A 17194-nucleotide genomic window follows, 5' to 3' on the forward strand; every position below is an offset into this window, starting at 1 on the left:
TACGCATAAACATTACAAAAACCGTAATACACCAAACCGTCACGACGGTGAGCGAAAAAACACCATCCAAACCAAACCGCAAATGCATCCGTTAACGCTCACCGTCACACGGTGGTTTTGCCAACCCTTTGAGAAACTGCGTACGCAGTGATTACACTTTGCACCGAAAATGCGAACGCGTTCGCAGTCCTGACAGACAGACACACCCACAGACCCACCCACAGACCCACCCACAGACCCACCCACAGACCGACCCACAGACCCACCCACAGACCCACCCACAGACCGACCCACAGACCCACCCACAGACCGACCCACAGACCCACCCACAGACAGACACGGTCGTTGTATAACCCCTCCTAGGGGACTTTGTCCCCTCGGAGAGGTAAAAAGTACCTAAAAATGTAGCTAGATCCGTATCTAGATATCGTGTATCTAGATATCGCTGAACACTGTAATGAACATTCATGAACTTAATCAAAAATTGTAACTTAATCTACCTAAATTCATAACTAAAAGTCACATTAATTCTAAAGGAATTTATTAGTTAAAGACTTCTAACGTCGTTTTCCAGAATTCCCACTATTTGAACTACGTGGCTTTGTACAAGGAAACTGAAGTAAAAGGATAGGAAGTGGCTCGTTTCAGGCGCCGGGAATATAAAGCGCGCATGCGCAGTTACCTCTCTCTAAAATCACCCAGCCAAGGTCGAACCAAGGAGGATAACTACACGGAACCTGTAGAAAAATACTAGTTCATCCATAGTTGATAATCATTTGTCGTCTGCTTTGTCAAGGCCTAGCAGTAGTACTGGCGGAAACTTTTGTTTAATCATAACCTTCTATGATATTAATAATTATAATAATTATTAACGGTTGATAAGTTGTTTTCGGGTGCTGAATCAAAATTAAGTTCGGAGTTTAAAACTTCATCCCCTAAATAAGCAGAAGTGGTTTAGTCTTTACTGTTTAAAATTCTTAATTTGCAAAACTTACCATTAGATTAAGGGTATCTTGGTTCTCAGTAAATGGTATCGGATCAGGGTGTTCAATTGTTGGTCCATTTTGTCCAACAAAATGTAGAGAACAAATATGGATAGTACGTTTTTTTAATGTGGAGAGTAAATCTAAGTCATATCTACCACAAGCATTTATCCAATTCTGACACTTTTTAGGATCTTTGTTAGGCCTTGGAAACCGCAAAAAAAATACATTTTCGCCACAATTTTCGGCACTATTTTCGCATAAAGAGAAAACACAGCGATTCTTTTTCCCCATTTTAGCTATTTAATTTCAGTTTTAAATCATCATCATTAAATATGTAGCAAAGCAAGGAATCTTAGCTACCAACCAATATAATTTTAATCAGCGACGAATTCAAACAACGAACCGCGAGCGCGCGCGCGTTTTTGCCAAGAACGATTTGGCCTTGGAGGCGATAAAAAATGACGTCACTTTGTAGTTCTATCTTCTAAATCTCCACGCTCTTCCATGTTTTGGCCATGTTTGGGCTCAGTTGCCCCACTGTGCGACGCAAAGTAATTCTTTGTCGTCAAGTATCGGATCTAACTTTAATAAATAGGAAGATTTGGTTAGAGACTTACGATTTCTCAATAGCGCTAGTTCGTTTGCGAAATCCTATTTTTGCGCTTGAGTGACAAGGATTGTCTCCGCTCGGTCCCTTCGTTTTTGGGTTGGATTCTGAGAATTCTTTAAGAAGCGAAAAACGTAAGCGACGGTTCGGTGGGCTTTCTTATAGCAAGAGAAACGGTCCGGGTTGAGAAATGGTTTTGTCGGTTCGGTGACGCAGTTCCCGAGAAAAACTGGATTTTTACGAAGCTCCGGATCGTCGACAGTACCAGTAATGTTCGGTGTAGATTTTGGCCAGTAATTTATCTCCAGACTTAACCAGCGTGGTCTCCAGAAATTAAGTGATGGTAGCTCTTCCGCTTTTCGTCCTCGTGTCGGCAGGTCCGCCGGATTTTCCGTTCCAGGACAGTGACTCCAGAATTCGGGCTCTGTCAACGATTGGATTTCACTAATACGATTGCTGACGAATGTTTGATATTTCTTGGCTGAAGCTCGAATCCAGCTAAGCACAATGGTACTATCTGTCCACATGGAAATTTCTGGATCTTCCGCGTGAAAGACGTTAGTTTTTATATACCTCACCAGTCTCGCTCCTAGAACAGCTCCCAGTAGCTCCAATCTCGGAATAGTAATTTTCTTTAAAGGTGCGACACGACTTTTGGCTGCGACCAGATTAACTTCTATTTTTCCATCGGAAGTAACTGATCGAAGATAGACCGCTGTGGCATAGCCCTTTTCGCTGGCGTCGCAAAAGGCCACTAGCGTGCGCTCGATGATTTTTGCTTCTTCGGTTCTTGTGACATGATAGTATCTTGGGACTCGTATTTTCCCCAGATTTGGTAGGTCTTTACACCAGTTTGCGAACTTCTTGGAAATATCTTCAGGCAGAGGTTGATCCCATCCCAGCGCATTTCCATTTTTGGCTCGAACGTTCCATAGCTCTTGGAAAAGAAACTTCCCACGAATAGTAAATGGAGCGATCAGCCCCAAAGGATAAAAAATTCGTGATATCGACTGTGAGACAAATCGTTTAGTATTAACATTGTCGGCAAGAAAGTCCATTAGCGCATGGGTATCAAAAACAAAACAATCATCTTCTGGGTTCCAAGTTAAACCCAATATTTTACATTTCCGATCTTGATGCTCTTCTAGGTGGAATGTAGGATTGTCCATGTCGCCTTCTCCCCAGCGTTCTCGAAGCTCTCTGGAATTGGATCTCCACTTTCGTAAATTCATGTTGGCTTTACCGAACAGTTCTTTGGTTCCCACGGATAAGGAAAAGGCTTCTTCTACGTTGTCCTCGCCGGAGAGAAGGTCGTCGACGTAAAGTCCGTTCTTTATCGCTTCAGCGGTCGAGGATATGATTCTTCGTTCTGCTCAACATGATAACGTACGGTGGTTGCTAGAAGAAATGGACTCGACGTAACGCCGAATGGAACGCGAGTGATTTCGTATACTTGGAAATTTGATTGTCCTTGAATATTAAAACTCCATAAAAAACGTACCGCGCTTCGGTCCGATGGTGACAAGGATATTTGGAGGAAAGCACGTTCAATATCCGCGGAGAAAGCAATTCAGTTTTTTTTGAAGGCCACCAGCAAGTCGAACAACTCTGGGTTCAAGTTGGGTCCCGAGTGTAAGCAGTCATTGAGAGATAGGGCTCCTTGTTTTCGGGAAGAGGCGTCGAAAACTATTCGAACTCTCGTTGTTTGGCTGGTGAGGTAGATAATATATACCTACAGTATCTTCTTGTGGATTTTCTACGGGTTGAATGATTCCTTGGGTCAATTGTTCTTTTAGGATTTCGCTATAATCTTGGAATAGAATCGGGTTACCACGAAATCTCTTAAATAAGTTTACCGTTCTTCGTTTCGCCACGGTGAAATTGTCATCAAGGTTTCCGTGATCAGTTTCCCATGGAAACTGGACTTCGTAACGGTCTGAGGTGGAGGTTACCGTTTCCTCGAACTTTCGTATGATGTATGACGTCGCTAGTTCTTCTGATGAAGAATTCACCTTGATTCCGATAGAATCCAACTCCCAGAAAGGTCGAACCTGGGTGGTAAGAGTATCTTCTGCAGAAATCAGTAAAGACGTTTCTTGATTTACCTTCGGTGTAAGTTCGGAAATAGTCGATTTGCCATGGATGGTCCAACCCAGAATTGTTTCAACGGCCACCAGTCCTTCCGAAAGTTTTTCCATCTTCGTGGTGGCCATCGTATAATATCAGTCCGCTCCGATCAGGACTCCAATTCCAGCTTCTTCACCTGACAACAATCTGCCGCCGACATCAGCTAACTCCAGACTTCTTTGTCGTAATTTTGCCAGCGACGCCGTCGGTACGAAAATTGATGCGATACAAATCCAGGGTACCACTAACGCTTCGATAGTAGCTTGACGCTCGCCATCTCTTTCATTTTCCAAGACAAATTTTACTTTCTTCACAGTATTGACTTGGCCTTCAGTTCCGAAATTGTGGACCGGCAACGTCTCCATTCCAATGACCTTCAATTTTAGCTTCTCAACAATGTCTTCACGGATGTACGTTTTCGTACTTCCACTATCCAGAATACATCGTACTAGATAGGTCGGGCCAGAAACTACCTCGGTAGACGTTGCTATCTTCGCTGTTTGCAGAAAGACTTTCCCAAACTGACTTGTGACAAAGGATAGTTGTTCTGAATCTGTCGCTGGACGAACTTCTGGGTGAGCTTCATTTCAATTTTTTACTCTCGCTATCGACTTCGCAAACAGATACGTGATGATACTGCTTAAATTTCGGGCATTCTTTCTTCTTGAAACAGTTCCGAGCGAGATGTGTCTTTTCCAGGCAGACGTAACATCTTCCTTGTCTCCTTAATGACCTTCGACGTTCTTCAACAGTAAAACGGGAGCCCCCTTCTGATTTGCGGTCGTACTGCCCGCAGAAACAGCACCCTTCCTTCCTTTCATTGCCGTATACTGTTAACGCCGCAGCTGATGGTAAATCTTTGATGGACCTGTCTGACTTCTTCCTAGTATTTGAGAATTGTGGTTTACGTGATCTTTCAGCTTCGTAATCAACTGTCGGACAAATCGTGTGAGCTCTTTCCCGGCATTCAACTTCTTTCCGCGGGAATTTCAGGAGCTCTTCAACATCAGGAACGCCGTTACCAGTATTTCTGCTGAAATCAACTCTAAGTTCTGGAGGGAGATTTCTCATCACGATACGAAACAACAGTGCGCCGTACGTTGCCGAATCTTGCTCCCATGATTGAAGACTTCTCACGTGAATCTCGACTTCGTCGTAAAATCTTCGCAACCCTGATAATCGATTTCTGGCATCCAAATCGGTCCTTAAGAATCGTTATTGCTGAATCGTAGTTCTCTGCGCTGAGCCCCAGTCCATAGATAGCTCTCGCCGCTTTTCCTTCCAGAAGTAATTAAACTTTTTGATTTTCGAGATTACCGTTTCGTCCACGTCGTGAACGGCTGACGAGAAGGATCCCCAGAAGTCTTGCCACCGCTCAGGATTACCATCGTACTTGTCAATTTTCAGGATTGGCAAGTTGATTTGCTTATCACGGCTGGCAACGTTCACCTTCATCGTATCTCCTAGTCTGATTCGTCTCGCCGCTCGTCTTCAATCTTGCTTAAAAAGGCTAAAGTATCTAAATGGTACTACGCCAATTCGTTCAAAGGTACAAGATCTTCAATCTGTTCACTTATCTTTTCCCATAGGGTTTCCATCTTCCCTAAAATGCTAGCATTGCTTTCCAATTCGTCCAAGTCTAGTATTACGTTCTTCATGGCTGCGTCAATGTTGCTTATCGCTTGCTCCGCTTTCAGTCGAATTCCCTGTTGTCGCTGCTGCAATCGATCCCATTGGGGTTTAAGGGATAACGAAAAACAGCTGCAAAACCGAAAAAATTGGCCCGATTTGGAAACGGAAACTAAGACTGGAACCTTAAGGAAACTGAATATTACAAAAAATTAGGATCGGAAAACACGAAAACTCGAGAGAACGCGAAAAAAACCGGAGCGAGACAAAATGCAGCCTTCTTTAACTCAGCTTTTCCTTTTCAATAACAATTAACAATTTCCAAATCATTATACCTAGAGCATAGCGCCGAACCAACGGCGGCGGCGGGAACGATAATTAGTTCGGCGGCGGCGTGGCAGAAAATAATCGGCGGCGTTGAAAAAAATCGTCGGCAGCGGTGCCTAAGGGGAAAAACTGTCCCCCCCCTCTCAGAAATAGCGCCAGCCTTTTAATAGACCGCTAGAACCATAGAACTTCAACTGTTAAACACACTTTAAAAAAATACATGTATAATAGAATGTATTTTATTTAAATAGGAACCATGCACTTGTTTCCAAAACGAGAAAGAGGTAGCTTTGGTTACATACTATCATATGCAATTTAATCATAAGTGGGCCAGAAAGAACTTTTTCTCAATGAGACCTTGTTGCATGGATAATTGACGTCACTTCCCAGTCGATGACGGTTTTATCGTCATCAAAGTAGTTCTGGCGTGGAGGGAAGGAAGTTAAAACCAGTTTTACGCGACGATAGTGCTGTATTTTCTTTGGTAGCTATGAAACAAGGTCTCATTTAAATTTTTAATACAGAGATGTTAAACAGAGGCACACTAATGAGTAACTATGTTACATATGATACTATTAAATTAAAACATTTACGCTAGTAATAACAATACTGTACTTATTTACTATCATTTCACTAGTATCTGGGGAAAATACGAGTCCCAAGATACTATCATGTCACAAGAACCGAAGAAGCAAAAATCATCGAGCGCACGCTAGTGGCCTTTTGCGACGCCAGCGAAAAGGGCTATGCCACAGCGGTCTATCTTCGATCAGTTACTTCCGATGGAAAAATAGAAGTTAATCTGGTCGCAGCCAAAAGTCGTGTCGCACCTTTAAAGAAAATTACTATTCCGAGATTGGAGCTACTGGGAGCTGTTCTAGGAGCGAGACTGGTGAGGTATATAAAAACTAACGTCTTTCACGCGGAAGATCCAGAAATTTCCATGTGGACAGATAGTACCATTGTGCTTAGCTGGATTCGAGCTTCAGCCAAGAAATATCAAACATTCGTCAGCAATCGTATTAGTGAAATCCAATCGTTGACAGAGCCCGAATTCTGGAGTCACTGTCCTGGAACGGAAAATCCGGCGGACCTGCCGACACGAGGACGAAAAGCGGAAGAGCTACCATCACTTAATTTCTGGAGACCACGCTGGTTAAGTCTGGAGATAAATTACTGGCCAAAATCTACACCGAACATTACTGGTACTGTCGACGATCCGGAGCTTCGTAAAAATCCAGTTTTTCTCGGGAACTGCGTCACCGAACCGACAAAACCATTTCTCAACCCGGACCGTTTCTCTTGCTATAAGAAAGCCCACCGAACCGTCGCTTACGTTTTTCGCTTCTTAAAGAATTCTCAGAATCCAACCCAAAAACGAAGGGAACCCTTTACAGCGGAAGACATGGACCGAGCGGAGATAATCCTTGTCACTCAAGCGCAAAAATAGGATTTCGCAAACGAACTAGCGCTATTGAGAAATCGTAAGTCTCTAACCAAATCTTCCTATTTATTAAAGTTAGATCCGATACTTGACGACAAAGAATTACTTTGCGTCGCACAGTGGGGCAACAGATCTTAAAAGAAATTGATTTGAAAATCTTCATCGGTTCATTGTGTAAATTGGCGCGTGCTTGCTCGGAAGGGATAATCTTATTGGCTAAGACAAATGCAGATAAATATTGCTAAGCCCACGTGATTCTATTTTATTATCAGAATAAATAATTACACGTGCGACGAAAAAATGGGCGATATCATCGAGATTCACGCGTTTTTAATTTAAAAACCCTTCCTTTTGACGGTTTTTATTTTGGAGCGAATAATTTCTTTTAGCGTCTACTGAGCCCAAACATGGCCAAAAGTCAAAAAAATAATACACGCGTATGAATTTTATTTTAATTTATAATATTTTTTTATAAACCACCGCACAATTTACCGGTGTTTGATTTTTGACTGCTAAATTTTATTCTCCACCAGGCTCCTTAGAAGTAGTAGATTTTTTTTTAGAAATTTTAAGTAGGTGTTTTTGCATAGTTTTTGGTATACATTCAGGCTTGATTTAAAAGGTAAAGATATTTTTTTGCAGTCTTTGGTTTTGGAAATATCAATACCAAGTAGATATCGATATTTTAGAGTTATGAAACTATTATACAAAGCAAGGAAACTGAAGTAAAAGGATAGGAAGTGGCTAGGCTCTACCGTACAATCCGGTTTGGCGGGAAGAGCGTGGAGATTTAGAAGATAGAACTTCAAAGTGACGTCATTTTTTATCGCCTCCAAGGCCAAATCGTTCTTGGCAAAAACGCGCGCGCGCTCGCGGTTCGTTGTTTGAATTCGTCGCTGATTAAAATTATATTGGTTGGTAGCTAAGATTCCTTGCTTTGCTACATATTTAATGATGATGATTTAAAACTGAAATTAAATAGCTAAAATGGGGAAAAAGAATCGCTGTGTTTTCTCTTTATGCGAAAATAGTGCCGAAAATTGTGGTGAAAATGTATTTTTTTTGCGGTTTCCAAGGCCTAACAAAGATCCTAAAAAGTGTCAGAATTGGATAAATGCTTGTGGTAGATATGACTTAGATTTACTCTCCACATTAAAAAAACGTACTATCCATATTTGTTATCTACATTTTGTTGGACAAAATGGACCAACAATTGAACACCCTGATCCGATACCATTTACTGAGAACCAAGATACCCTTAATCTAATGGTAAGTTTTGCAAATTAAGAATTTTAAACAGTAAAGACTAAACCACTTCTGCTTATTTAGGGGATGAAGTTTTAAACTCCGAACTTAATTTTGATTCAGCACCCGAAAACAACTTATCAACCGTTAATAATTATTATAATTATTAATATCATAGAAGGTTATGATTAAACAAAAGTTTCCGCCAGTACTACTGCTAGGCCTTGACAAAGCAGACGACAAATGATTATCAACTATGGATGAACTAGTATTTTTCTACAGGTTCCGTGTAGTTATCCTCCTTGGTTCGACCTTGGCTGGGTGATTTTAGAGAGAGGTAACTGCGCATGCGTGCTTTATATTCCCGGCGCCTGAAACGAGCCACTTCCTATCCTTTTACTTCAGTTTCCTTGCTTTGGCCCATGCTTTTCGTTTGGCTGGCAACGAAAGTTACGCCATCGGTGCCAAACTGGTGAACTAACACTCTATTTCGCCTAAAATTAAATGGCCGACTTTAGCTCGACGCTAACGCGGTTTTTTTTACATCTTTAAAGTAACTTATGTTTAATTAAAGTAATCAAATCGTGTAAGAGTACATACTCAAAAGAAAACATATCTTTTCACAGGTTAGTGGTAGAAATAGTTTTCTTTTTACCATAATATCCAATCGCTAAGAACGCACTAGAAAACGCGTTTCTTTCAAATCATAGAAAGATAGTTTTTTAAATAAAAAATGAAGAATGGTTCAAAATTCCGTAATTAAATATTTAAGGAGTAATTACTCAAAGAAAAACATATCTTTTCACAGGTTACTGTTAGAAATAGTTGTTTTACGAGCAATGCTTATGGGGAAAACCGGTGCACAGTAATGGCTTATCGCGAATATCTACGTTAGTATTGTATGTACGGCTATAAACCCAAGTATGAACATTAGGGTCCGGCTATTTCCTACAAAAAATGTTCTATGGACATTTTACATACGAGCAATCGTTGTGTCGTAATCGCGGTTTTAACGTTGTACCTGAAACGCGTCTTACAATTTTGCGCCTTCGTTGACTTAAAACGCATCCGCCGCTCTTCATGTAACCGCGTTTAAAATTTACAACCCAGCTAACTCTTGTTATTTTTGCAATAAATCGCTTGAAAATGAAGCTATTGTGAAGGTTGTGTGAGACAAAATGATAGGAAAGTGGGAATAATGGGTCACTTCAATTTAAGTTCATATTGATTGCCGTAAAGAATAAATCCAAAAGACCAGTATCAATGCTTTGAAAAGAAAACACGACACCGATGAGACTGTTCGACATGTAGAACGCGAGCGAATCAACCTACCAAATGATATAAGAAATATTCAACATACAAATTTTCCCGTTTATATGAACTTAAATGTAATATAAAATCGAGGGGTCGGACATTTGCCTGTTTTGTGTACTGGATTTTTTATTGTGGATTTGTCATACAAAGTCTATAGGAGCAAAATTGGTGGATTTTGGATTTGTGGATTTTTTTCCAAATTTTGTACGGGATTTCGCCAAATGTCCGACCCCTCGTATAAAATCGTCTTGAAAAACCGTTTATTGCTTTATAACATTCAAAAATAATATTAAAATTATTAACATTAATAATATAATAAGTTTGCGTTGTCAACGCGCGTATTTTGAAACGAAAAAACCCGATTATTTTTGTTAAATCTTGGATTAATAATATGATATTTTTAATACGAAACAAATAACGAAATACGTGGAATTTTTGGCGTTAAATAAGCTTAGAAAGTATTTCGTTATTTGTTTCTTATTACAAGGAGCGTTCGCCATCATTTGACCAAGATTTAACGATAGTAATCGGGTTTTTCCGTATCAAAATACGCCGTAGATTAAACCACGGCCAACTTTGATTTATCGCGCATCTCTCGCGCTACAGCGGCCATCTCATTCGTTGACGTTTCTCTGTTAACCTATGAGCAAAAGATGTGTATGACGTCAGCGCCCCTAGCGGATTATTATTTTTAGTATAGTTTTTACATTGAAGACAATATAACCACCGAGCGTGGCGCTGACCTCCTACATATTATAGTACAGTTTATAGGGGGAAAATCCTTGCTCGCGGAATTTCGACGAATGTGTTGGCCGTAGTAGCGCGAACAGCGCGTGATCAAAGTTGGCCGTGATTAAACCGAGGCTTAAGACTGGGCATGATTCCGCGCCTTAAAATTTTCCGTCTACTTTAAAGATACATTCTGAACGAACCAATGGATGAAAAGTTATGAAACTAGCTTTTAAATAAACCTTGAAACTTATTTCAAGTCATATTTATAATTCACCGATGACAAAATTCGTGAAAAGTATTAATATCGTTCCGAATTACAACCTACTTTCTAAAATCTCATTTTTCTTTCTAATACGCGCGTTGACAACGCAAACTTTACCTAGACGAGCAGATGCTCGGTTATCTACATGGTGCGGGAAAAATATTATTTTTGAATGTTATAAAGCGATATACGATTTTTCAAGACGATTTTATATTACATTTAAGTTCATATAAACGGGAAAAATTGTCAGTGGAATATTTCTTATATCATTTGGTAGGTTAATTAACGTTTAATTATCGCCAACTTTACATTAATTTCAATGGGGTGGGGGAAAACTTTTAACCAAGTTACACGCGAGCGCGCCTCTTTAGGCAGCGCAGATGGCGTTACTGTCGTTTTACCCAAGAATCTAATCGGTACCTTGTCAGCCATTCGATTAAGCGTTCTAGTTTGTTATCCGATTTCTATGATCCCAGCAGTGTGCTGCAGAAAATTTTGGTGCGCCCGGTGCAGTGGTGCCAGACCTTTTGGAAATTATTTATTTATTTCCAATTTTATAACGTGAGTACGGTGCACCCAACAGCCTAGAAATCGAAGCACTACCAAAAGAAAAATCTATGTAGTTCGAATTTAGATCTCAAAAGGCAGTTATTATACTTTAATAATGGAAATTAATTCGGAGGCGAAATAAAAATGTTTCGGCGGCGGCGGCGTTTGGGCGTTATCTAAATAATCGGCGGCGATATCCTCTAATTATACCCGGACAGAATAGTTATCTTTGTTTTATTTCAGTTTTTGTGTAAAGGATCCGATTAGTCGGTAACCTCTAAAACTTCATTTTCCTTGGAATGCATGGATTTTGCTACCGCATAAGAAGCGCGAGAGGCGCCTTTATAGATTTTATACCAAATAAATTCGGCAAATATGGTTCTGCTTTTTTACAGAGGGAGAGGCTATGGCAGATAGCGCACGCGCAGTCGTTTTTTATCTATAAGATAATTTACCCCCTTTTTATCTATAAGATAATTTACCACTTGCGTTGCCCTTTAAACTAGAACGCTGTAGTTTGACTTTTGATGTAAATAATCCTTATTGTGTGTCGTTGATGAGAGATCTTGCTTTAACTCAGTGGTTTTCACCCTGCGAGATGGCACCAGGGGTTCCACGGAAAGATCTCCAAAAATATACTAGGGCGTCGCAAAAACCGAAAACGGCTCTTTCAACAAAGACCCGAGCGGAGCGAGTTGGAAATTCACTGGTTAATTAGGCTTAAAGGGATCCATCACTCACAACAGGGGGAGGCATAGGGGTAACATAAAATTCAGACTGGCAGTGTGCTTGAAAACCAGTTTTTGTGACCCCTATGCCTTCCCCTGTTGTGAGTGAGGGATCCCTTTAAGTTAATGATACCCTCACGCCAGCAGAAAAGGAAAAGCAGTGGTAAAAGAAAAAACAAGTTGGCAAGCCAAAATATACCTCTCCTCGGAAGCATTGTCCCTAGTGGTATTAAATTCTCGAGACGTCCCTTAAAGATATCTCCGCAGTTCAGAGTTATTTACTAAAAACGTAATCCCGGTTCAATCCCGCCCGGTATAAAATTTTAATTGTAAAATAATTGAGACGAAACCACCGAGTTTAATTTATTCAGAATAATATAAATTAAGTTGTAAAAATTATAGTACCTAACGTTATAACTTTGTAAAGGAAATTCGCCAAAGCTGTTTTTTAGAAAAACACCGCAACTTAACAAGCGTTGGTGGCTGAGTGGTTAGAGTACATCTCTTGCACGAGGCAGACCCGGGTTCGATTCCCGGCCAGCGCCAATAAATCGCAAGTTGATACTAAGACGAATACCGTGTACAATTGGTGGAAACCCTGCCATTGGACGTTGAGAGGTTGCATAACACTCAGCACTCGGTCCGTCCCAAAGTCATTAAGAAGAAGTTGGAGAAAAAACGCCCGTACTAACACAACAGACTCAACATCCACAACCATCATAACACAAACACAACAGACTCAACAGCCACAAACAGAACAGGCGCAACAAACTCAACACCCACAACCGTCATTACATAAACACAACATTCACACCCTACACATAAACATTACAATAACGAAATATCCAATCAAACTGAGTTAAAACCGTCGCGACGGTGAGCGTTAACGAAAAAAAACCATCCAAACCAAACCCAATCGCAAATGAAACGCTCACCGTCACACGGTGGTTTTACCAACCCTTCGAGAAACTGCGAACGCAGAAATTTCGAGAAACTGCGTACGCAATGATTAACCTGTCTGTCCTTTTTTCCCTAAAAAATGGCGCTTTGGATGGTGTACTCCGAATACATGGCAAAAGTGTTCCTGAAAATAATTATGTTATGAAGTTGCTCCCACAAATTAAAAATTCCACCTCTATTGTTACCATATTAGAAGTTATTGATGCTTTACATGTATGCAGTGGGATTTTTGACCCGAAGCTACTAGAACTGCTGGGATGGGATCAACCTCTGCCTGAAGATATTTCCAAGAAGTTCGCAAACTGGTGTAAAGACCTACCGAATCTGGGGAAAATACGAGTCCCAAGATACTATCATGTCACAAGAACCGAAGAAGCAAAAATCATCGAGCGCACGCTAGTGGCCTTTTGCGACGCCAGCGAAAAGGGCTATGCCACAGCGGTCTATCTTCGATCAGTTACTTCCGATGGAAAAATAGAAGTTAATCTGGTCGCAGCCAAAAGTCGTGTCGCACTTTAAAGAAAATTACTATTCCGAGATTGGAGCTACTGGGAGCTGTTCTAGGAGCGAGACTGGTGAGGTATATAAAAACTAACGTCTTTCACGCGGAAGATCCAGAAATTTCCATGTGGACAGATAGTACCATTGTGCTTAGCTGGATTCGAGCTTCAGCCAAGAAATATCAAACATTCGTCAGCAATCGTATTAGTGAAATCCAATCGTTGACAGAGCCCGAATTCTGGAGTCACTGTCCTGGAACGGAAAATCCGGCGGACCTGCCGACACGAGGACGAAAAGCGGAAGAGCTACCATCACTTAATTTCTGGAGACCACGCTGGTTAAGTCTGGAGATAAATTACTGGCCAAAATCTACACCGAACATTACTGGTACTGTCGACGATCCGGAGCTTCGTAAAAATCCAGTTTTTCTCGGGAACTGCGTCACCGAACCGACAAAACCATTTCTCAACCCGGACCGTTTCTCTTGCTATAAGAAAGCCCACCGAACCGTCGCTTACGTTTTTCGCTTCTTAAAGAATTCTCAGAATCCAACCCAAAAACGAAGGGACCGAGCGGAGACAATCCTTGTCACTCAAGCGCAAAAATAGGATTTCGCAAACGAACTAGCGCTATTGAGAAATCGTAAGTCTCTAACCAAATCTTCCTATTTATTAAAGTTAGATCCGATACTTGACGACAAAGAATTACTTTGCGTCGCACAGTGGGGCAACTGAGCCCAAACATGGCCAAAACATGGAAGAGCGTGGAGATTTAGAAGATAGAACTTCAAAGTGACGTCATTTTTTATCGCCTCCAAGGCCAAATCGTTCTTGGCAAAAACGCGCGCGCGCTCGCGGTTCGTTGTTTGAATTCGTCGCTGATTAAAATTATATTGGTTGGTAGCTAAGATTCCTTGCTTTGCTACATATTTAATGATGATGATTTAAAACTGAAATTAAATAGCTAAAATGGGGAAAAAGAATCGCTGTGTTTTCTCTTTATGCGAAAATAGTGCCGAAAATTGTGGCGAAAATGTATTTTTTTTGCGGTTTCCAAGGCCTAACAAAGATCCTAAAAAGTGTCAGAATTGGATAAATGCTTGTGGTAGATATGACTTAGATTTACTCTCCACATTAAAAAAACGTACTATCCATATTTGTTATCTACATTTTGTTGGACAAAATGGACCAACAATTGAACACCCTGATCCGATACCATTTACTGAGAACCAAGATACCCTTAATCTAATGGTAAGTTTTGCAAATTAAGAATTTTAAACAGTAAAGACTAAACCACTTCTGCTTATTTAGGGGATGAAGTTTTAAACTCCGAACTTAATTTTGATTCAGCACCCGAAAACAACTTATCAACCGTTAATAATTATTATAATTATTAATATCATAGAAGGTTATGATTAAACAAAAGTTTCCGCCAGTACTACTGCTAGGCCTTGACAAAGCAGACGACAAATGATTATCAACTATGGATGAACTAGTATTTTTCTACAGGTTCCGTGTAGTTATCCTCCTTGGTTCGACCTTGGTTGGGTGATTTTAGAGAGAGGTAACTGCGCATGCGCGCTTTATATTCCCGGCGCCTGAAACGAGCCACTTCCTATCCTTTTACTTCAGTTTCCTTGTACAAAGCCACGTAGTTCAAATAGTGGGAATTCTGGAAAACGACGTTAGAGGTCTTTAACTAATAAATTCCTTTAGAATTAATGTGACTTTTAGTTATGAATTTAGGTAGATTAAGTTACAATTTTTGATTAAGTTCATGAATGTTCATTACAGTGTTCAGCGATATCTAGATACACGATATCTAGATACGGATCTAGCTACATTTTTAGGTACTTTTTTATAGGTACAAGATACAATTGTGGGTAAAAGATACTAACTTTTTTCAGGCGAACACAGATAAACAAAAATCTCTTACGCTTACCTTTTTTTCCGTTTCTGTTTGCAAAGAATATATCTTATGTATCTAAATTATTGCCCTTTGGTATCTATCTTTTTTTGAGGGGCTATATCTGCGACGTTGCCGGGAGTAGTGGCTCACTCCTGTAATCCCAGGCGTCCGGGAGGCAGAGTTTGTGGATGGCCGTGTGAGGACGACCACCAATCCCCTAACGGGTGGTCGGAATACTTCCGCCAAGGGTGTCCCCACCCCTGTCCCCACGTATCCCCCCGTTGGCGTGACCGTTGCACATATCTCGCCCTGATTAATCAGTTATTGTGTGTGTGCTGGTGTCTAAGGCCTCGGGTCGACACCGATGTGTGTGTATCTCAAAAAAAAAATATCTGCGACGTTCGTTATCTGTATCTTTCTTGTTTTGGTAGTTATATTTTAATACACCGATAAAAAGATATACCAGGTACATAAGAGTGAAAACGAACGTAATTATGTTTTTAGTTTGAATAAGCATTATCTGGGTTTCTTTCAGGCATCTCTTCGGGGCGAATGTCTACCTCCCGGGCGTTAAGAGCTTGCCAATGGACATCACACACACGTTTGTCTGGTAAAAACCACCCTGAGCCTAGTTACCTTCCCCCGAGGAAACGTTTCTGAGAGAAACGCTGAGCATTATTAACGTTTGTAGCGCGAGAGTCAGACTCAGGGGTGGACAGGCGCCTTTTTCGTGAATTGGGTACTGTAGGCTTGCGGCCCCCCAAAAATCAATTTCCAACTAAAGGGTAATTTTGGTCGCGGCCCCGTGAGATAACGCTCACCAGCCCACCGGCCCAAGCCATCCCTGGTCAGACTTTAAAAGAAACACCTACTCTTAACATGACGGACATTGTTGTTTGCCGTTATGAATGTAATTTAATTAGTATTTCGCAATAATTTGTCGGTACTATTAATACGGAAAGTATGGTGACTACCGCTGAGTTCAGTGTTTCTCCATCTTTCCGCTACTATCCTATCATAAAGGAAGAGGACGAAGTGGTCGACGATGTGACGTAGGGGAAGTAAGGGCATGGCGACAAAGGCGACCGCCTAGAGCGCCGCACTCAGCGGCACTTATTGAAGGCCAGCATAAATCCGTCAAGGGGGGAGGCCGAAGTCTGAACCCAGAACCCCCCTGGTCTACGCCACTTGCCCGCACTTAGCGACATGTTTTGGGATCCCGCAGTTAGCGACACTTATTGGTATCCCGCACTTAGCGGGGGTTTATGGTTCCCCCCGTACTTAGCGACATCTTTTGGGATCCCGCAGTTAGCGACACTTATTGGTATCCCGCACTTAGCGGGGGTTTCTGTCCCCCCCCCCCCGTACATGTTTTGGGATCCCGCAGTTAGCGGAGGTTTTTGGTTCCCCCCGCACTTAGCGGCACTTGTTGGTGCGCCCCCCTTTTTACCTTCAATTGCGTTGAGAGAAGGGGCTCCTTCTCACTACTTAGGGCCCCGCACTCTCTAATTCCGGGCCTGAGGGGGAAGTTGGACTTCACTTCACGCAAATTCTCACCCACTGGCTTTCTGAATCTACCTATCGGTCGATTTAACGTCATGAGTTAGCTTTGTTGATATTTGGTCTATGCCTGCTTTTCTTTGAAATGTTTTGTTAAATTTCGTGTCGCTACTCACAGTACATAGGAATCGTTTTGTATATCTAAACTGTACCTATTATCTAGATTCAGATATTTTTACCTTTAGATAAAAGCATTTTTTACGTTAATAGGTGTTCGAGGAAATATCCGATACGAGAATATAACTCTCGAATACGTATCAGAAGATGAACAGTTTAGCACGTTTAGATAATTAAAGCTGAACTAGATAAAAGTAT

At 41.2% G+C, this 17194-nt stretch overlaps 2 protein-coding genes across 2 annotated transcripts; both read right to left on the bottom strand.

Moving 5' to 3' along the window:
- Positions 1–1637: 1637 nt before the first annotated feature.
- Positions 1638–3806, bottom strand: LOC149926908 (uncharacterized). The gene is made up of 2 exons (XM_090157772.1): positions 3326–3806; positions 1638–2962 (listed from the first exon to the last, which is right to left on the bottom strand). The coding sequence occupies exons 1-2, from the start codon at positions 3804–3806 to the stop codon at positions 1638–1640; spliced, it is 1806 nt and encodes a 601-aa protein (XP_090013898.1).
- Positions 3807–3815: 9 nt separating this feature from the next.
- Positions 3816–5175, bottom strand: LOC149926909 (uncharacterized). Its single transcript, XM_090157773.1, has 3 exons — positions 4991–5175; positions 4320–4924; positions 3816–4216 (listed from the first exon to the last, which is right to left on the bottom strand). Exons 1-3 carry the CDS (start codon positions 5173–5175, stop codon positions 3816–3818), a joined length of 1191 nt encoding a protein of 396 aa, XP_090013899.1.
- Between the last annotated feature and the right edge of the window lie 12019 nt (positions 5176–17194).

The sequence above is a fragment of the Leiobunum rupestre genome, chromosome 9 (genome assembly GCF_980474605.1).
Source record: "Leiobunum rupestre chromosome 9, qqLeiRupe1.1.hap1, whole genome shotgun sequence".
NCBI classification, from domain to species: domain Eukaryota; kingdom Metazoa; phylum Arthropoda; class Arachnida; order Opiliones; family Sclerosomatidae; genus Leiobunum; species Leiobunum rupestre.